General features: G+C 44.6%; 1 protein-coding gene across 1 annotated transcript in view; it reads right to left on the bottom strand.

Moving 5' to 3' along the window:
* Positions 1 to 206: 206 nt before the first annotated feature.
* Positions 207 to 26,041, bottom strand: part of LOC120835972 (equilibrative nucleoside transporter 3) — a 42,182-nt gene continuing 16,347 nt past the window's right edge. The window contains exons 5-13 of the mRNA XM_042287564.1: positions 24,257 to 24,307; positions 20,193 to 20,278; positions 18,663 to 18,809; positions 15,362 to 15,395; positions 11,858 to 11,928; positions 10,630 to 10,744; positions 5,885 to 5,970; positions 5,571 to 5,770; positions 207 to 2,107 (exon numbers count right to left, since the gene is read on the bottom strand). Of these exons, the coding sequence (XP_042143498.1) occupies positions 1,996 to 2,107; positions 5,571 to 5,770; positions 5,885 to 5,970; positions 10,630 to 10,744; positions 11,858 to 11,928; positions 15,362 to 15,395; positions 18,663 to 18,809; positions 20,193 to 20,278; positions 24,257 to 24,307 (902 nt within the window). The 3' untranslated portion in view covers positions 207 to 1,995. The remainder of the gene's footprint in view (positions 2,108 to 5,570; positions 5,771 to 5,884; positions 5,971 to 10,629; positions 10,745 to 11,857; positions 11,929 to 15,361; positions 15,396 to 18,662; positions 18,810 to 20,192; positions 20,279 to 24,256; positions 24,308 to 26,041) is intronic.

Here is a 26,041-nt window from a genome sequence, read left to right as displayed (position 1 = left end):
AATAAATAACAAAACAAAGACCCTCACACATGTGGCACAGGGGGTTGGAAACAAAGCAAAGACTACTCTTTCATCCAATCTCTCCACCTGAAACGAAAACTGTGAGGACAGGAGGCCACATAACAAGAGCGCACCATAGAGCTTGGAGCTCGCGCTTCTAACGTTTGCTCCGGGCAGAGCAACAGTCAAATACAGTGAACAGTGAGAGCAGAACATTTTAATCAGCACAAGACAATTTGCGATAATACCTGGTACTACATCGTCACAATTTTGAACAACACGATGTAGTATCTCGCACCAGGCAATGTCTGACTTTGCTGCCTTCATGAGAGTGCGAGCAATCCTTACAAAAGTGAATTAATTTACTGCAGCTAGAACACAATTAAGCAGCACGAGACTGAATTCCACGGTGCAACCCACCTACCGTAAAACGCCGTAGGCAGGGCCGGTCCTACACCATAGAGCGCCCTGGGCAAACTATGGTAATTATATTTCTCACAAAGTAGGCTGAATCCAGAAGCAAAAGGCACGGCACAGCTGCAATGGCACTGTGTGCCCCTGGGGCTTGGCATCCTACATAATTTTTTCCAGTGATGCATGATTCCCACAGAACCAAAGGCAGCCCACCGAGCAAAAAAATTGCGGAAACAGAAAATGCAGACTGGTTATAAGACTGAAGAGGCATGTCCCATTCTTTAGATCATTTTAAAAAGTAGGCTGCAGAAAGTTCTCTTACATTGGGTGGCGCATCACAAAGTCAATGTGGTGTCCATCTAGATGGCATTGCATTAGATCTTACTCTAGGTAAAAAGGTAGGTTCCAAAGGGAAGAGCACTTTTGCATTGTAAACAGACCCTTCCAGTAGACACAGATGCCTTAATCAAAGGTTGCACTCAGATCTGTCAAAGCTCAAGTGCTATCTCAGCATCCTAAAAGATGATTGTCACCCGTAACATCAGTTGCTAACAAGAGATTATCTTTTTTTCTTTCAGTCATTGAGAGATGAAAAACTCCTCGTGGGGAGAACCACCCTCCAAATAAAGCAATAAAAACAAGGTAAAAACAGGTTGTCACCACAAATGCGAACGCCATATAAATGCAAACTGCGTCGCAGATCCAACAATTAACTATGTGATCAGTGTGTACACATCAAACAATAACAAACCACCTTACTCCATGTGACAAAGCTATTCCCCCCCCCCCTGGAGTGTAAACAAAAGGGAAAAACAGTAGAGATAAAACGTGTCAAACACGAAATAAATGAAATTCGCAAACAAGAGGAACACTTATTACGTCGTCAAGAGGCACGTTGTGAGAAGAGCCGCAAGTTTTGACCGTCTACCCAACACGTTCTAGATAACGAAGCCTTAGTGGTAGATTTTTTATGTTGCCTAGCAGAGGCCGGCGTCCGGCACAGATTAGACACGAGTGCTGCGTTGGCGATCGGCAGGAACTCATGTTCGATCGGCGAAGACGCAAGTTCTAGCCGAACGGAGCACTGGGTTCAGTTGTATGCTGCACTGGCCTCCGACAAGTGACATAAAACATCTAGTACTATGGCCTCGATGTCTAGCAGGTATAAACCCACCTTGCTGTGGAAAAGTATGACCGGTAAGGTCGACGGAAGTCTACGGCATACGCAAGAGACGGAGAGCACCGATCCATCCGGGCACCCATTCCCAGCTTTGGGAACGAGCCCTCTTGCAGGTGCACTCTGCTCGAGGTCGACCGAACTACTACAAGAAAAAACCATCATCAAAAGAAGTGACCTTCGCCGAGGGTGGTACGAAACGGACATCAAAGGTTTCGTCGAGAGTTTGACGGGGACGTCCCTCCCGGAGCACGCACCAACAAAAGAGGCCTCCCAAGGTCCGCGAAAGAGGAGTTGGGCAAGAGGCACCGGTTCCCGCGGACCCGGTGGAACGTGTGTGAAACAGCTTCGGAGCGCGGACGGACGCCCACGTTGTGCATCGAGATTCCCGTCGGTGCGTGGGATCACAGCAGCTTGACGAGGATGACGGAGAAGAAGGACCCCACGCACAGCCCCACCATGGTGCACAGGGTCATGAGGAAGCCAGCCTTCTCCTGGAGATAGCCTTCCACCCTCCTGCGGGTAACGGAGAAGGCAAGAGAGTGGTTTGACGAACCGGGGCTCGAGAGACCGGTCGAGGAACGAGGGCCAGTTCGGATGCTCGCGTTTTGGCACGACGGGCCGCGGTACGGCAGGCAAGAAAGGGAGGCGTGACAATTGTGCGAGTGAGAGCGGTCCCGTGATTCGTGCCTACAGTTGCTATCGAGGTGTGAATGGCAGGCGGGACCGTTATTATAACCCCGCCTCCGGAGCGAAATTCCTGCCTTTGACGACGCTTCGGCGTTTCGTGCACGTCGAGCGCGACAGATGGCATGGAGTGCGTGCCGGAGGTCGAGCATTCGAAGTGTGCCAGAGGTTGGGCATTCGAAGCATGCCGGAGGCCGAACATTCGAAAAACACGCCCTGCCACAGAGAGCAACGTAATCCCTACGCAAGCAGCGGCACCCCCTCGCACTCCGGGGCTAGAAGTGATGATGCCGAGAAAAACAAGCAAATTAAACATTGCATTGATGAGCTCTATAGAGATATTGTTCTGCCGTAAATGGGAACATGACCCCTCATACGGGTGTCCCAGAAAAATGTATGAGGTTTCTTTGCCACCGCAAAAGTAAAGTATGCATCGCTGAACGCTCGTTCTCCGCCCCAAGTGTAGTGCCAGCGGTCAAAACCGGATGCCAAAGTTTTTAAACAAAGCCTTATTTCCTTCAAAATTTATAGTAAGTGATTTTCTGGAAATTTCAAGGAGAAAATGGAGCCCACTGAGCTTTCGAATACACGGAGCTGAATGGCCCCGGTTACCGAAAACGGGCAGCATTTTCCCATTGAAATTTACGAAAAACCACTTCTAACTTTTTAATGAGAAAACAGTTACAGTCGAACTTGGATATATCGAATTCAAAGGGGATCATAAAATAGTTTGATATATCAATAATTTGATATACAAAAATATGTTAAATTAAGGGGGGAGGCTGGTCTTTAACTTTTTGTTTTTTATTTTTAATTGATCCTGCTGAAATTTAGAATACTGATGTATTTCTCAGTGGTGATTTCAAATATGCAACTAGTTTTCAGATAGCTTTACTAGATCCCGAGTTATTAAAAGATTTGTAATTTTCATTAGGTCCTCCTTACGGGCCGTTACCATAAAATTGTTCACAATATATCACAAATTTTTATAGCATTGCATTTACCAAGACATGTTTTGTGCGGTGATGCTATTTTAAGTCTGATCTAATTATATTACATTTTCATTTCATTTCATTTATTTACTCTCAAGGCCGAAGCATTACAAAAAGGAGTGGTGAACCAAAAAAAAAAAAAAACAAAAAAACATGAACATGAACACAGCAGGGAGATTACAAAAAATGGTTGCAAATGGCGCTTTTGAAACAGTCGCTGTCGGTGATTGAAGCAATGGAGGCGGGGAGGTGGTTCCAGTCTGTGCAGGTTTTGGGAATGAACGAGTGGAAGTGCAAATTGGTGCGGCTGCTTGGGACGCCAACCTTGAACTGGTAAAACACATCTGCAACCAAGTTGCACAAAAACGGGAGGTTATATCTTTTTAAGACTAATTAATTAAAATTATTGTATGAGATAAAAAGCAACAAAAATAGCATCACCACACAAAACATGTCTCGGGGAACGCAATTCTATAAAAATTTCTGATATATTCTGAAGACTTTTACGCTAACGACCCGTAAAGAGGACCTAATTAAAATGACTAATTTATTGATAACTCAGGATGTAATAAAGCTATCTGAAAACTAATTGCATATTTCAAATCACCACTGAGAAATACATCAGTATACTTAATTTCAGCACGATAAATGAAAGATAAAAAACATGAAGTTAAAGACCAGCCTCCCCCCTTAAGCTCGAGTTCAAATTTTCTGGGGTCTCTGCTAATACCGAAAATCGGGACAAAGGGGAGCTTACCGAATAGAGCATCCAAGAGCCGCTATATACAGTAGAGCTAAGACCGCAAGCACCGAGCCCGGTTACAATGCACAGTTACACGCGCGCCTGCCTACATGCACGCCTGCCGGGACCTCCACACAGAAAAAGCAACAAAACAAAAAATAATAATAAAAAAGAAAAACGGAAAAGCTAGATGCATACAATCTCTTGATCCATAGAAAAAAGTGAAGCAATCAACAAAAAAGAAAACTCACTAAATTCAGGCAGCAAAAAAAGAAAGTAAAAAAAAAATTGGAGCAATAATGGCAAAAAGAAAAGTGAACAAAGATAAGGCGTTCAAAGAGTGACTGCACAACCCTTGCTGTCCACACACTCGACTTGCCTAGGTCTTTTTTTTTTTTCTTTTTTTTTTTTCTTATTTTATTTTGGGGTTAAGGAGTCACTCAGCTTCAGCAGTGTTGGGGGAAAAGGCACAGACTACCGTTCCAAGAGCGGGCACTCCCTGCTCTCCCTAACTGCGCACGCACGTGTGCCCTTCTCCTTGCTTTAACCATCTTCCACTTTTTTTTTACGGTTCATTGAGTATCTTTTGGTGTGTATGCTGGCTTGGCAGTCTGCCAGCCACGTAACACAAGCGATGAGCTCGCCACCACCGGCGCAATGGGATCGCAGGAAAAGCAACGGGCCCGTGAGCTTGGTTCGCTATATCGAGTGTCGCTGCCACGGGAGTTGGATACAAAAAGACAATGCTCCTATACTCTTACATGTGATTTTCAAGGGAATGTTTGGACTGTTTGATATAAACAAGAATTTGAAACACCCGAGTGTGACATATAACCGGGCTCGAATGTAGCAGTTCTGAAACTTCGGCACCTGGTTCAGACCGCCAACGCTACATTTGGGCGGAGAGTGAATGTTTGCCAATGCATAGTTTATTTTTGGGTGAAAAAGACACTGTGAATTTTTATTTCTTTTGGAAGGGGGGGGGGGGGGGGGGGGGGACCACTTTGTATTTGTTTTTATATTTCTTGTCAGTTTAGTTTAGTTAGGACCCAATTTCCCAAGAATTACCTGGTCTTTGCCGTTGCGGTGCTGCTGCCAGCATGCAGACGGCACTACGACAATAGCGGCACAAGAGGCACAAAACGTGGGACTGACCTCGTTCATTGAGAAAAGCGAGCAATCTCCACCCCCTCCCCCCCCCCCCCTTACTGGCGTGCCATAACTATTACGACTCCAAGTGTTCCAGTTCACTGCTTTGCTATCTTTCACCTTACAATGAACCGCAGAAGACGCTACAAACGCTACAAGTCACAGAATTAAGTCCAATGCCGTGCAAATGTCGCATAACCTTCAGAACGGGTGCAGCAACAAGTGGGGCACGTAGTCGTGTGATTCGTTTGCAGCGGTGGATCGGTCGGGGAGGCACGTAGTGTGCGCCGCAGTCCGTCGTAACACAAAATGGGGTTGTACGAGCACAATGGATGGAACTTCTCCCCAAAAAAGCGAAGAGCGTGGAGCCGAACAAGGCCCCATTCGCAATGCCGGTTCCTTCTCTTACTTGGGCAGCTGCTGCATGGCGGCCGAGTAGAGGTAGCCATTGCTGACCGCCAGGCCGGCGATCAGCACCACGAAGGCGACGTCGCTGCCGAAGACCACCGGCAGGTAGTGACGGGGCTGGGCGTTGCACAGCATCAGCAGCGGCACGAACACCAGGCGGCCCGCAGACAGCGACAACACCAGCTTGCCTCGCTTCTCGTCCTGCAACCGCGGCACCCGTTCAGCGGCGCGAGACGCAGGTGGCAATGGCACATTGCCTGGCATGCCTGGCAGGGAGACGCGTTTGAGGCATTCCGGCGGGACTACGAGACTCACCAGAGGAAGCCAGGCGCAAGCCACTCTCCCGGACAGGTCCCCCAGGTTGAAGAGGAGGTAGTTGCAGACGGGGATGAAGAAGCGACCTGCGAGCAAGGGCCAGTTTCACTCCTTCCATTTCCCCGATTTGCCTCAAAATTGGCTAAATGCACCGATAGACATCACTTAACTAGTTCCCCAAATATTAGGCCAAGATAAAAAAATATCCTACAACCTTATTAAACTTTCATTTTCCAATTAAAAATTTAATTAAAAATTTGTTTCACGCCGTAAATATGGCTCTAAAAATGTTTTCTTCTTCGTTGTAAACCTGTTTTATGACATTCCTTTTCTATGTAAGCTGTTTAAAAAAAAATTTTTTTTTTCCTTTGCATGTACTATTTGGAGGACGCTTAAAGGGGCCTGACACCCCAGGGGTCATATTTTTTTTTATTGTCTAAAACCATGCAAGTAGTAGTCATAAACAAGCAAAAAAAACCTCATCGCAAAAAAAAAAAAATTTTCCCACGCGCGCGTGCCTTTTTATTTTTGGCGCCCTCCTCTCCCGCCTCTCGCCTCCTCGCTTCTTTTTATTCGTGATGTCAAGAATCATGACATTTAGAAGCTTTGTAGGCGACATCTCTATAACATTTAATAACGGCAATCGTAAAACATGTTTTTTAATGCAACTGCGAACGCACTACGGCCCTCCTTTTTGAAATACCAAGAATCGAAGTGCGAAGTGAATCGAAGCAGGAGATGTCGTCTCCTAGATTTGTATCCTCCCTTGGTGTCGCCTAAGTAGGCGACACCGCTCAAAACTAGTTTTTTCGGTCCACCGGCCCCTCATCTGCCGCTCCTTTCCTCCTCGCTTTGGGTCACGATGGCAACAGTACGGAGTCGTGAAAGAAAGTGGACTCTCAGGACTCCGCAATATTTGACGTCAACGCACCGGCGCGGATCGCGCGGGAACTGCGAATTCAGCATTTGGAAATTGTTTTTTACTTCACAAATACTGAATTGCCAAGTTTCGAATTTCGAGGGTAATATCTCGGCATTGTTTTCAATCGTTTTGGATAATAAAAAAAATATAATTTTGATGTGTCAGTGCCCCTTTAAGCTTCGCCTTTAAAAGTGGAACGCGATGGCGAAACATATAAACCCCCGCTTGTTCCCAAGCTGTGCAAGCGTGCCCTGCGTGGCCTGGTCGGTACGGTGTCTAGCTCGCAGCCAAAGGGCATAGAGTTATTACAATAAACGCTAGAAGCTCAGCTGGCGCTAGTGTCTATGGAACTTCCGGTTGCAAATTGAAGCAGACAGCATGCAGTCTACAGTTCCAGCCTCCCTGTGTATTCCTATGGGGAAACGCGCGTGAATTTCGTCTCTTCGCAGGAAAATAACATGAATAACTTTTGTTATCTCGGTTGTACCAGATAGTACGTACCTTTATTGGTATAGACGCTTTACACACGCGCCAAATTACAGCCGCCATTGCTGACCTTCTCTTGTCTTACCGAGATGCCGAGCAACTGAAACGGTAGTTGACGATTCTCTACAAAGGCCGATGCTTCAGAAAAGGACACAGTTGAATCTACTATGGCAATAACCTGGCCTGCTATGGTAATGATGAAGTGAAATAAACGAAATAAGAGGAAACAAAAACTGAAGGTCAGTTATGGCGGCGTCCATGCACAGCTGCTGCAAAGCGTCTATAGTAAAAGTGTAATTGCTTTAGTTACAGCATTTTTCTTTACCACTGAACGATGTTAAACTTTGCTCTATTTCAGGCCCAAACCTCTGTTGCATGGAAGGTATGTAAAAATGAGTGACGATTCTAAGCAAACTAACGATCTAAAGGAATGTAAAGTGTGCTCAAAGTTCGCCAGCATTCCATTGGTGCCTATATATTGCTAACATGCCTGTCCTCCCACTATATGAAAATGACCCCGTCGTGCATCTTTATGAATGGTTAAAAAAAAGTTTGAAGCGTAAAGAATAAAGTATGTGGGCTACGAAAGGTCTGTTTTCTTATTATTTCCTATGTTGGGCAGTTTTTATCGCACACCTGTTTTCTGGCTTCCCCCTATTTGCAAATATTTGGAGCGTGCGGGTGATGATTTGAAAACAGAACAAGCATCTTCGCACATATTCATGAGCAGAAATAAGGCAGCACTTATTTATTGCAAATCTGACTATATTACGTGGCTTTCAATTTATTTTGATCGCCTGCATGCACAAGGAGTTACTTATCCAGTGTTACTGCATAGTTCTTGCCGTCTCTCTTGGTTTTCCACATGTCCTTCGTCCATTTGGCACGTATATTCCCCATGCTGAAAAGCGTCGACGCCGTGTTCGCGCTAACAGTGTTTGACAGTGCACATAAATACATGTACGAAGTGGTTTTAACACCATTTTTCATGCCACGAATTTCAAATAAAATTGCTGTAACTGACCAATCATTTCGTCTGCGTGACTGAGAAATGTTCCAATGTGCCTTGTACGTACAAATTACTCGTGATATTTGCTCTTATAATCGAGCACAGAAAGAAAATGCACTCGCTTTTTCCCATAGAAATGCATTACCGGAGGTCAATTTCTGACTGCTTGCTGTCTGCTTCAAAATGCAACAGCACACTAGCGCCACCTGAACCTCTAGCGTTTATTGTAATAACTCTATGCCGAAGGGTCATGGGTTTGAATCCCGCCTAAAATTCTTCAAATCTTTCTTTAAGGCAAATGAATTACTTCATAAAGTGAAATCATTTGAGAAATGTAGGGACCTGTAATTCGCATTACATGTAATGTTTTTTAATCATGCATGACGTGACGTCTCACGCGAGCGTCGCGGGTTGTTTGAAATTCCCACGCGAGGTCATGTGGCTGTGAAGTCATGACCCTATCGATCAATTCTGGATTTTAGCGCACGCCACTGACGCCGGCTTTTCTGCCACAAGAGCTCCTTAATGCTCTTGCGTTATAATGCTATTTTTAGATTATGTGACTCGCAAGACTTGCCGTTGCAGCGAGAAACAACGAACCAAAGACGACTGTCCTTCACCCTCTGCAATGTTCACTTATCTCCAGCCATAGCCAACTATAACACCATTCCCATTGAGATCACCATAGGCCTGGGCACTGCAATTACTAGAAACGGGCTCTTTCAATGTTTTTAAAGGTAGGAATGAGCTACCTTTCGAAGGTGGGGTTGCCCCGGGATATAACGGTAGTTGTTTTCAATGACGCTTAGCAAGTTTTTCATTGGAACCATATGTTTATTTTCACTGATTAAAAAATTAATTAGCAAGTTTTAGTCATCATTTAGCCAATTCGTACGTCTTTATGCGATTCCCGATGTTTTCCATGTCTGGCAGTTTGTTCCCGAAAAAGGTGTCTTATTTTCCCCGACCACCCACCACCCTATTTTTAAAGATTTTTGAAAGCCTTCGCTGAAACACCTTGTATATTTCCAATTTTGTTAGTGCATCCTTCTTCCACCATGGGCTTGAAAATCTTTCGGCAATGTTATGAACGACCATTTCTCATAGACAACATTCGATGCTGTAAATACTGCAAAACCTTCACTCTAGTGAAACACAGTTCCAGGTCCACACCATAACTGGCTCCAGCGTGCCAGTGTGTTTGTTCTCTGGTTGCAAGAGGGCAGCAAACACACTCGCCCGCTTGAAATCAAACGCGTAGTATTGTGCAAATAGTGGATTTTGAGTCCGAAGCGAATTCGAAGTGAATAGTGGTTTTGGCCGAATATTTTCGATTCGAATATCGAATAGTTTTTCCAAGACTTTCACTACCATTGCATAATGCTTAGACGAAAACCCAGCTGAACCTGTAAAGGTTATTCCACTTTTTCATTCATAAGCTGAGCTTAATCTATCTATATTTATGAACTGTGATCTCAGAAGGTCTGGTGTCTCGGGATGGCAAGTAAACGACGGATTTGACATAAAGCGAATCCTATATAGATGGCCAACTATACCAATTGAGTGAATTTACAAATCTTGATATATAAAATATTCTTTCTTTAATCTCAAGTTAAAAAAGAATGAGTCGCGCATGATGAACACAGGTTGTAAAAGCATCTCTGCCTAACATAGTATACTCTTCCATATAAGTTTAATTTTGAAACTTTTACTACAATGTAGATATACATATTCACAAAGTTTCCATTTATTTTCAAAAACAGTCGGCACGGGTGCACCATCCCACTTTGAATGTATGCTTTTCTTTAGCATGCAATTACGATATTGTTTATCGCAACGGGTTGCCCCGTTAAGTGCGCTTCTTAGCGAGCACCAATGTAATGCGGAGAAGCAACACCCGCGGAGCTCACTTCCGCGCGTTTTGCTTCCCCGCAGCGCACCGGTGCTTGGTAAGAAGCGCACTCAACGGGGCTAACCAGCCGTAATCAACACTTCGAAAAACGCGAATAGTGCAGTTCTTTTCGAAGCGAATATCGAATAGTGTATTATTCGGAACTACTATTCGAAATTTCGAATATTCGCACAACCCTACAAACGCGAGTGCATGAACCAGCCTTTACGTTCACGGTGTCACGGTGTCACGGAGTCACACGACACCAAGATCTGATGCAACACGTAGGTGTCACATGACATCCTGTTGCAGGTCACAGAGTGACATGACCTTTTGAACTGCACACAAAGCATATGCCCAGCTCATCTGCAACACATTTTATACATCTCCAAGTCTATCGTATATGATTGAGACATGCTGAATTTTATTTTCCTCACCAGTCCAGGCAGATCCAGACAGCACATTCTGCGAGACCACCAAGACCGTGACTGCCGGAAAGACCATCATGGACACTCCAAACACCAGGGCGGACGACGTGCCCTGCATCCACATCTGAGGCGGGGAAGGGGGTCCGAGATCACTCCTCAATCCCTCTTCATCTTTTTTCGGGTACGCTGAATCGGGTTTCCAGCCAAGTTCCAAATAGTACCCGTTTCTAAACGAGGCAAGGTATGGTTTGTTGCCACCCTGAAAAGCTAAGGTAGAGCTAAACATACGACAATATTCCACCAACAATTTTGTGTTCTAATCGCATAAGCGCTGCCCACAGCTGGAAGTTTGTTTTGTCACAACTGCATTACGTAGGATTTACAAATTAACTAAAAAAATCAGGGTCAAGAAATATGAGACCTAATTGCTCGAGTGTATTCTATAATTGTGTAATCTATGATATCTACCCTTTTACACGGCGAAATCAAGCGGGACCAAGGGACCGGGACAATGCTGTCTGCTGTGACTGCTCAGCGGCACGGCGCTTGCCAATTGCAGCAGACAACGTTGTGACGGTCGCTTGGTCCCGCCATGTAGCATAAGGCCCCAGATCGTATTACCTGAATTCAATGTTTTACTTTTTATTTTTGAATGTGTATGCCGCTTTTATAGTAAATTTTCACGTTAGTATGTTTGATTTGTGATGGATTCGTAACTAGCTTTCAGCTACTAAATCAGATCTAGCACATATTTTTATCTATTCATCTCTAAAAAAGCAGTCTTCAATCGTCAAACAAGAAACAGGAAAGCTTGTTTTTGTGCAAAACATTGAACATTAAAACTCAAAGGTATTAGGCTCAGTGTGTTGGTACACGTAGCACCAATTATCGATGACCCCTAAAAATAGTGCGACGAAGGTCTTTCGATGATCGGGACAGAGCTATAGCGACTGGCTTTAAACTAAGTTAGGTATTTTTCTTAATTTGTCGTCCTCGTGAGAAGCAGCCGGTAAAAAGAAATGGATTGTCGACAACACGCCATTGTAGTAACAGTAGTTACAAAACTAGACTTTCCAGAGTAAGACCTTATTCAAAGGTAAATTGACGACTATCAGGAAGAGGTAAGTATTAGGCTCATGGCAATGTTAGACAAGATCAGTGGCGTGAATCGATTAAATCTTGCAAAACAATGTCAGTTGCTGCTCGCACTAAACGCGGGAAAATCAAGGGCACCAACCTTTCGAAAGACGACCAGGGGCGACACACTTATCTCGAGGTCCTCGTAGCTGATCATGGCCTGCATGCTGCCTGCAGAAAAATGAGAATGCTTGCCATTCCTGTCCTCAGATGGCTGGGACAGCGTGTTTACAGCCTAAACAACCGGGAACTCTGCATCTCTATTGGTATGGTGTAAAGAACAAAGTAGCTGGTAAATTTCCTGCTTCGATAGTCGGTGACAAGTCAAGAATGCAGCAGTAAAAAATGTGACATGACAAACCACCGTATTTTCCAGTGCACAAGTCGCCTTTGTTGTTTGTTTGTTTTTAATTGTCATCAGCGCGTCTTATACAACGGTGTAATTTCAGACGTGGCAATGTCTTACATGAAGGGGTGTATGTACGAAAACATTGTGCAACGAAAACAGACCTCACTAAAACAGCCTACTGCTCTGCGACTTTCAACCAGAAAGCAATTGTTCTCGTGTCGTTATGTAGCTACTGTCCTTGACTGTATGCCTCGCTCGTTTGATACACACCCTTTCGTTCCCCTCTTCCGCAGGCGTGGAGTGAAACGGCGCTTTCGATGAGCCGTTCGAGTGCACGCTCAGCACAGTTTGACCCGCTGTTGCTAGCAGACGTGTCGTTCAGTTGATTAATTTCTTTCTGGTATAATTTCAAAGATGAATAGACATACACCCCACAATAGGTGCTGACATATAACTTGTGACAATACAGTATAGACCACTTACAACGTAGCCGCTTATAGTGCAGGACCGGGTATAACGCGGTTTTTTTTAAACCACCGGTTGACCTCCCATAGAACTCCATGTAATTACATACCGCTTAAAATGCAGGTGCGCGAAGGGAAATACCGGTTATAGGAGGACAAAACATATTTATTAAGCGTTTTACGCTGTGGGGTGGATCCTCAATTCAGGTACCCATGTGCCGTCCTGGTGCGGTTTTTGGCACAGCCCGCCGACCGCGCCGACGACCGGAGCAGCGAGCTCGCTTCCCTGTGCGACACTAGATAACGGCGCTGACGGCGCGAGCCGCAAGCTGCACTCGCGGGGCAAGGAGGTTGCTCGAAAACGCGGGGAGAAGCGAAAAGAGAGGCTTCAGTTGCCATAGCGACAAAGGGACGCGCGCACGATCGTTCACGTGCGTGCGTCCCTCCGCTGCATTGGAAACAAAGAAACAAACAACCGCAACGACAGACCAATCACAGGTCGAGGAGAAGTGTTCGCGCGCGTTGCATACCGGTCGCGGGCCGGCTGCTTGTGTTCCGCAAACATGGCGTCGGTTGTGATCGTCGTCGTAGACAGCGTGCATCTCATCGTTCTGTGTAAAAGCGCTATCCTTGACTGTGAATTTTCGTCGTGTGGCTATGATAACCCAGCACGTACTAGAAGGTAAGATCCACCTACTCGTGCGGCGATGTCGTGGAGGAGCTCTCAAGACGGCAGAAACGCCCGTGTCGTCGTGTTTGTTTACTTCGACTACAGTGGTGATTTCTAAGCATTTGTGTCCTCGAACATCGCCCGGATTTCTTATTAGGCGCATTTCATGCGTGTGCTCAAGTTCAAGGTATTACTGGCGCGTACCGTATGAAGGATGCGAATTTTCACGCGTTTTTATCTCCGGAGAAAAGTGATTAGGGTTAGCAATCCTGAACGCTCGCAACGTCCGTCCGCAACCCGCGACGCCTTTAAAAGGCTGCGCCAGGCAAAAGCCGCTCATTTCTTTCAAAATGTGTGACACACTTGAGACAGAACTGTACTAGTCTGGTGAAATAAAGACTTTCCTCAAACTAAGCTTTATTTTTCATCTAACATAAAATAAATTCTTTTACAAAGGTAAGTTGTCTGATGGCATGTATTTTGGCCTGAAAAATTGATGTTTTGGTTATAGTGCGGTACCGCTTATAGTGCGGATTTTCGCGACTCCCGAGACATACGTTATATGCGGTCTACACTGTACTGGGTTACTATTTCTGTGTGAAAGCTGAAACTTGAGCCTAAAATTGACCGTCGAGGCCCATGTCTCCATTCTGTTTGTGTACATATCACTGAAATGTCAAACCTATAGATCCCATGAAGCCATACATGATGGTGAGAAAATCATCAAGATATCTCTATCCGTCCAAGATATATGCACCCAACAAGATGATCACAGTATGTCTGATGCTGACGTGATGTCACCCACGCCGCCATCTAGTAGCAAGCCTCGCATGTCCGACACAGCCGCGGAAACGCAACAATCCAGACCAAACAAGGCATTGATCGAACAAAAGCATTTATAAATAATAGGTATATCCAATAACCAACAGTGATACTTGAGTCTCATTCCCTTAGTTCCGTGACTTCAAAAAAATCTGTTACATTTTATGCAATCGTTTCATTTCACTAGACTTGGCACATAAACATTGTCATGCCTAAAACTTGTACCCAGATTATGTACACAGCCTAACCTTTTTTTCTATAAGTATGACCCTTAACTGCAGAAATTTACCAGGAGAGTTACATTTCTTGTTCGATTCGGTGACGAGTATTCCTAAAATTGCTCTCGCTTGCACGTATATTGCAATAAAAATACACATATACACACTTTTCAATGCAGTTTCGCTGCGCCAATATTACAAATACCATAAACAACTTTGTTTTTGCAGGCTCAATATTTCGCAAATTTTAGTAACTGTCACACACACTTTATTTTTATTCATACCACTGTGAATATTACATGTTAACATTTGTGTGTTGGCCTATCCAACTAAGAAACATGCCTGCTTTGCCTTCACACTTCTGTGCAAACTTTTGCCAGCATGAACCGCACGGCAGGACTGATTCCCTCGAACACAGCACTGGCTCTTTAGTTCCACAGAGAAGCACTAGGCATGGCAACAAGATACTAATCGATGAAAGACAGTATGGACTGCTGTGAATGGTTATCTTAAGTGTGAAATAAAATGTAAACCAAATAGCATATTCCAGTGAAATAATGCTAGAATAATCTTGAGCACACAAATTGGTGTTTTATTCAAGTTCTAAAGGTTGTAATAAAACTAAACTTCATAATTCACACTAAAAAAAAAAAAACTTTCTTCATTAAATTAGGAACTTTATGATAACAAAGAGGCATGTGAATGATAAAACCAAAGTCATTAAGGTTATGTCCAAGCTTCCTTCCACACCTTTACCTAATTTAGGTAGTTTTATTTTATTCTAGTGACTGTACCTCGCACGGATAAAACCTATATGAAGGTGACAACTAAAGAAGAGAGTTGGAATCAAAATAGACCTATAGAACAGTTTGTGTAATTTTTCTTGCGAGTACCCTCACTAAATCTCGAATTGGAAAAAGATATTGTCTTTTTCAAGTTCGGGTTCGCCGCTCCCCACCGACTCGCGTTTCCTCGCCAAACCTCGGTGGTACGAGCGTTTTTACACGGTAGTGCCTGTGAGGCAACACTTAAATGCTGCGGTCCCTACGATGTAGTAAAAAATAGAGCTCGGCCAACTCACGTTGTGGATTCTTTAAACAGTACTGGAAGAATTCCTGCAAAAAAAACAAAAAAAACACACCAGGATTTGGTGAGACATGCAAAGCCCATGTGACAACTTAGGGCCATTGCAATGTTGCATGAAATGCAGTCAGAACACAAGTTTGGTACGTCAATGCACACAAAAGATAGAAGGTTGCTTTGCCAAAATCTAGTGAGAGGTAATAACATAACACGTCTGTTTCAGCTCTACGCACATGGTACTGAAACAGACATCCTTTGATACTCATACAGGCCGGAGTCAAATGACCAACTTTACCACCCAAGTGGAGCGGTGACGTTTATTGTCAAGCCATACTTTCAAAGTCCCGCTAGACAAACTTTAAAAAAAAATACTGGCAACTGTAGGTTTTGGACAACTATATGCTGCGGAGCTTTCCAGAGTGCATAAAAACAATGATGTCTCATTACGGCAAAGCAGATTTGCGACAAGAGGGGTTTGCCTTCCCGCAGCAAATGTGCTAATAGAGCTGACCATGGCTGTGAGAGAACAACCCGGTGACAATAGCTTTAACTCTCCTGAGGTACCGTAAAATACAGGGACAAGCGCACACTCAAAATTTGGAGATAATGGCGAGAAAATGGGGGATGGGCCCTTGTTTGGTCATCAATTTCACATAGAAATATACTGTGCGTTTTTTGTCAGATCTACAAATTTGGGAATGGGTGCTCAGTGTGGAATGGGCAAACGCACGGTATTCTACGGTAGGTCTTTGGCTGTTGATGACAGCAGCCTGTGGGGTGAGGGATTTACAGAAGTCCCCCTGGCAAAACCATTCAAATGCATAAGCTCCGAAGTCAGAGCCTGCATAGGCGCTCAATGTCGTTATTTAACTCGCAGCTTGCCCATTATGAGTAAGCAAAGCATGTTCTGAAATTTTTTGTTTTTGCAACATGGTGTAATCAACCCTGTAGAAGGCTGAAAATATATAAGGTTCAGTGATGCACATCGGTGACACACTAAATATTATGCAGTCGTCTCTTTGCCACAAACTTTAGTTAAAGTCACTATAAAACGCCTAAACTTTCCAAATATGCTAAACTTTCTGCAAATTGGACAAAGCACTCATAACTGACAAATACCACTAGAGTGTCATGTGGAACAAAAAATTATACAAGCTTGTTCATGCTGACAGACAGGTAAGCACAGAATATGTGATAGGCCTTCCAAGGAAGAAGAGAAAAGCTCTCTCGCATACCATGTCAAAAACTTCGCTTTTGAGTGATCCACCATTTGTCCTGGATAGCTCAATCGGCAAAGAACATGGCTCACAACGTCAAGGTAGTGAGTTCAAATCCTGCCGGAGAACTGAAGTCTTTTTATATGGTTCCCTATGGGCGTAACACTTTTTCGGTGTTGTTACAGCCGACCTCCACAGCCGGCCATTACAGCCAAATTTTAAAGAACTTCATAGAAATCGGCTGATAAAATGCAATCTGCATTAAAATTTCTCACAAATCGCGCCATGTCCTTTTCCACAGAGGCCTTACTTAAAGGGAAGATGGGGCACTTCTGCATTTAAGAAAAAACACTTGAATAGCGTTCATCTGGCCTTTAGAATAGCAGATATCACAATTATATTTCAGTGCGAAGCGCTGGAGAGCCATACGAGCAATTTCAAAATAGGGCTGAAGCCCCACCTCCTTAGCCTTGGGCAGCCAAAAGATCCGTCGACGACGTCAAGTACAGCGACTGTGTTTCGCGTTTTCTCGCGTTCAACAATACTTGCGCAGCAAATGGTTTGGGTATTCGGGTTCCCGGGGTAAAAATGCACTAGAATTCACTTCTAACTCATTTTTTTCAAGAAGCTCCGTAGGAATTCCCTTTAATCTATTTTGCAAATAATTTCAGCTTCTGCCACCCGTATCCTCGAGATGCAGGGTTCATCGTAACCGTGGGGTCGGAAGGAGTTTGTGCAGCTCGTCGATAGTTTTGGTGTGTTGCGCTCCTGTACGCTGTGCTCCGTTTAGTTGCTGCGTTCGGAGTACGGAACTCGGAGCGTCAGAGTAAAAGTAAAAAGTGCAAACTTAACACGCCCACTCTTACCACAGGCTTTGACATGGATCATGACTGGAGACCGCTCTAACCAGTGAGACCAACGAAATGTAAACAAATATCAGCACTCGTCTTGTGCATTCCTCCTTGTCCGTGTGTATTTTGCGTGCTGCTACCAGTTGCAATCATGAACCAACTCGCCTGCCTTGCCACACTGATCCATTAAAAAAATAACTGGTCTATTGAAATTTACAAACTTTTAATCCTTCGACGGTCGATTTTTTGTTTTTTTTCTGTTTTTTAATGGTTTTGTTTTGTTTGCAAAACTTAAATCCTTTTCTTAATTATCTAGCGGGAGCACATGCGGGGCTTGCGAGCTGTTTAGATTTAGAATCGTCAAATAAAAATACTGAAGATGAAAAGTTGTCACCTTCTATTCAGTTTCATTTTGGCACATACGCTTCCGCGACATTCCAGTGGCTTGAGATTCCTGATTGAAGGTACTTTACAAAACTTCTCCGTCGGATGACGAGCTCTCGTCCTCTAAACTTAACTCCGAAAAGCGTTAGATGTTCGCATCGAAGGAGCCAGTGCTCCCGCTGGCACTGCTGCCAGAGAGGTCGGTATTCGAAGTGAGCATCACATCTGACTTAAACTATAAAAAGCCCAGCAACGCGAAACAATGTGCGAATATAACGTTTATAGATCACCAAAGTTCACATAAGTGTAATTCATGCCATACGTGTGCGGCAGTGACCGTCAAAGGGTTAAAGGTAGCAATTTTTTATTGAGATGTACAGATGATAGTCGTATCATTGTGCACTTAGGGTCATATGAGGCCTGTGAAGCCTCATATGACCTATGGTCGTATCACTGTGCACTTATGGTCATATGAGACCTGTGAGGCGCCAAGCACGACGACAACAGTTCGCAAAATGGGTGTCACCGCTACCGAACCCAAGCCGCACAATGTCCGAAATAATGACTGCTGTCGAAGAGTCCACTAAAACGGAATTGTAAGCTACTTACAAACTCCCTAATACAGTATATACAAATGTACATTATAACAAAATCTGTTATAAGCAAAGTTGGTTCAATGGCAAAGATGGGGAAACCAACCAAACTTCCCTAATTGAAATGTTACGACCGAACGTCTGCTGTAACCAGATCCGCCGTAACAAAGTTTTACTCTATTGGCCGAGCTTGCTGATCAGAGACATGTTGCAGGTCCCGGGGGTAGCGAAAGAGGGGGGAAAGGAGCGCTCACGGAGGACTGCATGGCCATGAAGCAGAGCAGGGAGACGAGCAGCACGACCAGGACGCAGCCGAAATAGGCCAGGGCCGCCACACATGGGTCCGTGTGGCCCAGCAGCGTCACCACCTGCAGCCCGGCCGCAAACACGCCGGCCACCGCCTGCGCACGACGGGATCTGGTGTGACCTCCTTTCATCCCCCATCCATCTATAGGAACCGTGACCCTATATAACATGGGACTTCGCATGCTGCCCCGGCAAGTCGGCCCAATGCGGTTCGTCGTACATTCGTCGACCAGGTGCCACACGCACAAACACAAATGTTGGTTTGTTCGAGGGAGAGACTTCTGCTCCCGTTTATTACTGGAAACGCATGCATGCCGCGAAACACTACATGCGCGTTACACATGCTGCATAAAATACAATCTATATACAGCACGTACACTAATGCTTCTATCGCAATTTGGGCAGTTCGCAAAAATCAGTTTCACAACATATCGCGCTGAGATTTGCTACGAAGGTGCGGTTAGGTGGTGCACGCGTGGAGTTAAAATAACAACGAATAAACTTACCTCAGTCGAGAAAGAAAAAAAGAAGAACCTGCTTTGGGCAATCTATGGCACCATTTCCCAGGAGACTTGGACGGTGCTCGTTGACTCAGAGAAGATGCTGACAGATGGCATAGGTGCCGAAGGCGCGGAGCGCGCTAATTAGGGTTTCGATAGCAGATGATCTAGCGAAAGTTTTTCGATGCATACACCATCTGTCGGCAGCATCTCGAAGTCAACGAGCACCGAGTGCATCGCCCGGGCAATTGCGCCTTAGAACGCCCAAAACGGGCTCTCCATTTTTTCTTTTTTGAACGAGGTACCACAAAATAGCGGGCAAGCGCCCACTTAAACTTCGGAGATAATCGCTCAAAAATGGGGGATGGGCGCTTGTCCGGTCATCAGTTTTACATATAAATGTACTGTGCGTATTTTCTCAATCTTACAAATTTGATAATGGGTGCTTAATACATGTGGAATGGGCGGATGCGCGGTATTCTACGTTAAGTTTATCTGCCAACATTTTAACTTTATGCATGCACCATCTAGTCACACCTCTGTAGTAGATTTTTGCGGAATGTCCAAAGCAAGACTTAAGTGCGAGTGTGCACGTTGCACAAACGTTAGGCCTATTTACGAGTAGGACTAAACCTTGTCCCTGCCCGAGATCCCGTCCCCCAAAACACTCACTATCTTGTCAGTTCATGGCAGGAACTTTGCAGTGAAAGAGAGGGTTCCCTCCCCTCCCCACCCCTCAACATTCCTTTTACGTCCGATGGGCATGGAGCTTTCTCATGCCCCTGCGACCTGCAGCAAAACAATGTGTCCGCACGTCCACCACCGCCGCTGTTTCACTGCCAGGATTGCGGCCGGTGACGACGTGACACTTCTATGATGCCATCGAGCGAAAATCAAAGCAACACTTCTTAGGATGCGGTACATGCACCAATTGGAGACAGGGCCCAGGCACCATGATATTACGCCCCGCAGGCTCACCATGCCGATGACGTAGTTGTGCATGTAATCCGAAGGCAGCCGCGCTGCCAGGCCGGTGATCCCCATCGTCAGCCACGACGAGAAGCCTGCGAATGATGGTGTGGACTATGAAGTCCGCCGCGCAAGGTGCACGGTGTTGCGAGACGGTCCTACAAAACACCTTTTCCCATCCGTCAAGCCGTGTTCTGCTACGCCGACGAACAACGTCCACCACTTTCACCATTTGTTTACGTGCAGACACCTAATGATTCCCGTCGGATGTTGCGCAACGTCCAGCGGGAATTACGTCAATCGCGCGAACTCCGGTATAGGTACGTGTGACAACCAAGTTTGTGGCGGGTTCCTGCACGTTTATCGCACCACGAAACCCGAGTTTGTTGTGCCCACAATTGGTTCACATACTACGGTTCCCACAACATGCGAGTTCAGTGACGGTTTTTGTGCGTTTACCACACCGTGAAACACGAATCTGCTGCGTTCACGATCTGTGGTATCGGTTCACATGAGACAGGAGTTCACAGAGAGTTCCTGCGCGCAGTTCTGTGATCGGTCTGAGCCATTTTGGAACACCTTTTGGAGCAGCTAAAAATCCAGTTTGGAACAGCAAAATAAATATTTAGAACATAAGCGTACACTTCCTTTTCGTTCCTACCACAGCAAATATTGTCGGGAAGTTTTGCTCCTGCGAGTGTTTAGTCTAGCTTTACTTTGTTTTTACCTTCTACGGGGGTTCAGGGGGCTCGCTAGTGTTTAGGCACAGCACGGCACAGTTCATTGTCCCTGCAGGGGTCGGGGGACCCCAGAAGGAGGCGGATGTCAAGGCATACTGTAACCCTACACTCTGTTTCAGAATCGCATCCTCACATGACATCCGCCATTTCTTCATAGGTGAATTTGCAACAGGCAGTTAGGAAGTTCACATTGTTCAAAACTCCTACCATGTTTCAGATTATGTCATGATATGCTACTCGTTTTTTTTGCTTTTTGAAAGAAATATATTTGCAAATTTTGTTATTCATGTTTAGTTAGCAAGCTAAATGTAAGGGCACAAACTAGCTGGTATTGTTTAAACACAATAAAAAGGCTTCCAATACTGCAGGCCAGAAGACGACAACATACTTAAGTCATCGAGATTTTGCGTAGTGTGCATATGTGCATGTTGCTTCATTATTTTATTGATATTTAATTTTATTTTTCATATCCTGTTTGATTCGCAACTGGTTTTCAATATTCATAGGGTCCTATGTGCATTTAATCTGCAGTTTGATGTTTTTTTGGTTTTTTTTGCATGTCCTAAACAGAAATTTTTGTGGATAAAGCTGTAGATAAAAATCTAGAGGTGTAAGAATAGTGAAGTTTGAACTCAAATCGAATTTGAGTAAAACAGTGCCAAAAAATGGCCAAACAGTCGAATGTTGAATAGATTACAAATACCAAAACGTTTATTCGCAATATTAAAGAAACTAAGCAAACAAAGTCGCATAGATGAGACAAAAGCTCTTACGTGTTTATTGTCCTGCAGGGCAAACAGAATGTAGTGTATAAACCCTTCGTTTGAGAAACAGATCAAACAAACTACTCTTTGTCGAAATGATTTCGTTGGTCAAAGCCGCAGGATGTAGACTTGATTTAGATCCAACACAGGACTATTTCACTATATGAGCAGCGGTCCTGAATAAACATGTATTTTTGCCAACAGTGCCAATATACAATGCATCAGATGATCCGGAAACTCAAATGTCCTAGGAATCCGAAAGTCTAATAGAATTATTCCAAAAACCATTATTTGATGCAAATTGAAAACTCAAATATTTGCAGACCGCTACAAAAAGACATAACACTCGATTGTAACTTCTTTCAACAGCTCAGCGAGCATGAGGAGCTATTGAATACTGGCATTTCTCCTCATTATAACAACTGCTCTGCTTCAGAGGCAGCTGGAACAATCTTTGCGGTAATGTGCCATCCTTGCACATGCCTTTACACATACAGTCGACTGTACGTATAAAATTGGTCGGTGATCACCGACCAATTTTTCGGACGCCGGGACTCGTTCGGTATTTCAGACCTAAAGGAAGAACCCGGACCTACTCAATATAAATGGTGCATATTAAAGATCAATGTTTTGGACAGCTTGAAGTCCAAAAGTTTGATTTTTCGGACAAAATTGTTGCGAGCGATCTGTGGAAAACACCACCGAGGAGCGGCCATTTTGGATTCTATGGTGGCGGCACATGGATTGGCTACTCTTGGCAGCGCTACTTGAGAAGTGCCTAGGTGACGCAGTACGGCTTTTTTTTTTTCTCGAGCTGTGGGTCATTATCATCATCATTGTTCCATTTTGCTTTGTTCATTCGCCATTGCAGTCATGGACTTGCGCATCTCATCTCGGTGAATCGTGTTTTCGAACTACGCTGGCTTGGACGTCATTGCCCCATCTGTTCTCCTGCCGCTGCAATGTGTTGCTAAGAAACGCAAAAGGTACTCGATAATAATGCTAGAAAAGAAGGCAGCAATTCTCAAGCTAATAGAAAGTTGCCAAACGCAAACGGAGGCAAAACCTGGAACAAGGCAGGCAGGCGTAACCTGAAGCAAGGCACTACTTACCCTACGGCTTTTTTGAGCCCGCTTAGACGTAATAAAGGCAAGTTTTTATTCTGCTGCTTTTTCGGACTGCTCTATTATTCGGACGTTTTTTTGGTCCCTGCAAAGTCTGAAAATTTGGTCGGCGACTGTACCCTAATATGAAATTAAATGACATCAGTAACAGTAGAAATATTTGATACAATATTGTAAAATCCTTCCGTTACATTGATGATACAATTTATACTAAAGCAAAAAGCCGGAACTCTAGAAATGACTCTTTATAGGTAGTATCACAGATATGATATGAATTAATAAAGTTGCTGTACCTACTATTTTCCAAGGACACTTTCCCAACATATACATAGCTTCCACTGATGTCACTTGGTCAGACGTAATGGGGGAAAGGGCAAGTGAGAGGGTACCTTCTGCTGCGTTAACGAGTATTTTCTCGCCACCAGAAAGAAGGGCAAACTGATGTCACAAGGAAGCCATGTACTATACAGGGTGTATTTTTGGGCTTTACGCATTATCTTTAAGACTACCGTCAAAGCTACACAAATGCGGTCTGTGCAAGCGAGTTATACGGACAAGGGGACATACGAGGTAATATAGGGGCTAATTGTCACAGAAAATCAGTTAATAAACTAAAACTTTTTAATTAGTGAAGATAAACATACGGTTCCAATAGGTGAGCCGCATTTGGCCAATACTAAATCTATTTTAGAAAGGCGGAGCGGTGTGAGAAGTGCAGTGGTATGCTAAAGCTACCATCCGTGCAACAGGTGCAAGGCTGTGGGTGCGAAAACGGGCCTGCGTTGTCCCTTATCATCGGCGTCTTCCCAACGCCAGCTTTGCGCCTGCTGCACGAGCGGTAACTTTAGCACAGTACCGTGCCTCCACATGCTCCAAGTGTTTCTCAAATTCACCGTTTCCCGAACTGATAAGAAATATAGTCCACAAACTGATAAGAAAAACAAACGAGATAAGATGTGCGATTCTGAAGCAAGCAGGGGCCTCACAGACAATTCACCGGGGGCCTGCCTTCTGGGTCAACACAAAACAAAGCTGTGGAGAGAAATTTTCTTCTCGTGAAGCTCCGGTTTTTTTTATTCAAGGAGAGCTCAAATTCTAGGTTTTTCCGCTTTTGATCAAACCAGCTCAGGGCTTGATTTTCGTGGTTTATCAGTATGTACCGAAAACACAGAACCCTAATTACCAGATATCGAGAGATTGCCAAAATCTTACAAAATAAAGGCTGAACTCCATAGGACGAATATGCTGCGAATAACCGACAAATTTTAACCGGCGACTTTTGCTCTGCGCGTGGAATCAACACAGTGGCTGCTAAGTCGCGCGCAAAACGAGCGTGTCGTCGGGCGGCGTTCGCCAGTTATTTGTCACATAATTCGTTCCATGGAGTTCAGCCTTAAGCATTAATTCTTTTTTTGTATAGTATACTATAGGAAGGGCGTACTCACCATTCACCAGCACAATAAGCACCATAGAAAGCACAAAGAAGCCATCTTGCCCTGGGAACAGAGAATGAGGTGCAGGTTAGGCCTCTTCACGAGACATCTCCGGAAAACATTGATAACCAAAAAGAAATGATGTTCAAATGCGATTCAATAAAAAGCAGTCGAAATCAACACCATAATCCCTTCGAGTGTGTCAGCGAACTTTGCAGAAAAACAGAAAGAAAGGAACCTGTCGCGGGAAAATGGCCTTGCAAAGCGCCGGGTTTGGGGCGGGACATATTTTTCGTGCTGCATTCGCGAAATGTAGATTTTACACTGAAGTCTTACAAGTAGGAAGATTCTTCAACCTTTGGACACTGTGTGTGCCACTAAGACATGCATAATTAATTTCTTTTTATAATGCAAGCACCGTTTCAAAGAGACCGAACACAAGCAGACAACATGACAACCCATGACGCAGCACGTGCGTGCTTCCGAGGGACTTGGGAGACGCACGACAGCGCATGCACGGGAAACCACCGCCTTATGTAGTTGCGCCCATTGCATCTCCTGCAAATGTGACGGTAGCTTCTCTTGCAATACTTGGAGTAAAACGTTTTTTTGTTTTTTTTCTGTGCTGCGGAGTGCTTTCTTTGTGCTTTCTTTTTGTTTGTTTTTTTGTAACAACATGTATTCTAGTTGATCGCCTGGCCCCACATACAGGCAGAATGCTGCTTTTGTGGCCCAGCTCGTTATTTTGTATGACTTGATCTGAAAATAAAAATTGAATTGAATTGAATTGAATTGAAAGATTGTTGCAATACCCTGCTTTGCAGCAGAGCAGATACAATTACTATCTCAACATATCTATGTGCACTTCAGTGGGTGCCTCCTTGCCATCTAGCAGAAGACAAGACAAGAATTTGAAGCAGCATTTTTGCATGCAAGCTTGTCAAAATGTGAGCCATGCATTACTTACGTGCATTTACCACGTGCTCGCTTTCAACGTCCCTTATCGTTTTTAACTGCCCGGAACAAACCATACACATGCGGCAAAGGAACACTCAGATGCAAACAAACGTGTAAATAAAACGAAGACAATGCGTGCCCAACTGTGGAACTAACAAAGCAGCAAGCCAAAAGCCAACGGAACAGAGCAGACGACGGCAAGCAAATCGAGAGAAGGAAAACAAAACGAGTGGAGCAGCGTGTCTTGGCATGACATGGCAAGTCATATTTGGGGGTTTTACAAACCAACAAAGGGTGTCTGGCACAACCCAGCAGAGGGCTGAGGACTAATTCTGACCACCTGGAGATCTTTTGAAGTGCAACCAAAAGTTCCATTACACCCTTGATGCAATAAGCCTCCGTCGGATTGCGGACACCTAGCCCAAAATTCAAACCTGCCCCCTGGGGTTCCATAGACCGGTGCTTTGCCCCAGAGAAAACCGAAGTGGCAGGCATGACGTAACCAAAACATGCATATGCTGACCAGCCAGCAACTGCCACCGTGGTCATGAAAAACGGCAGAATGTGTGTGCTGCTCGAAGTCGTTGAAAGAGTGAATGGCATGGGAATGTGGGGAAGAGAAGCAGCTTTGCCCACCAAGAGCAAAATGGCAGCGACAGGACAAGCGGCAGCAGAACAATGCGGATGCAAAGTTTGGTAACATCTTGCTTCAATCTCATCACTTGAGTGCTGCAGAGGTGTAGCAACTGTAATTGTTTTTGCACTCAGACACCCAAAGTAGGTCACTGTAACCTAGCAGGTAGTCACCTTAGACAACACCCACTCAAAATATGTCTTTTC

The sequence above is a fragment of the Ixodes scapularis genome, unplaced genomic scaffold (assembly GCF_016920785.2).
Source record: "Ixodes scapularis isolate PalLabHiFi unplaced genomic scaffold, ASM1692078v2 PGA_scaffold10__122_contigs__length_95168666, whole genome shotgun sequence".
Taxonomy (NCBI): domain Eukaryota; kingdom Metazoa; phylum Arthropoda; class Arachnida; order Ixodida; family Ixodidae; genus Ixodes; species Ixodes scapularis.
The sequence above is the reverse complement of the archived record's forward strand: the minus strand, read 5'-3'. Positions and strand labels throughout refer to the sequence as shown.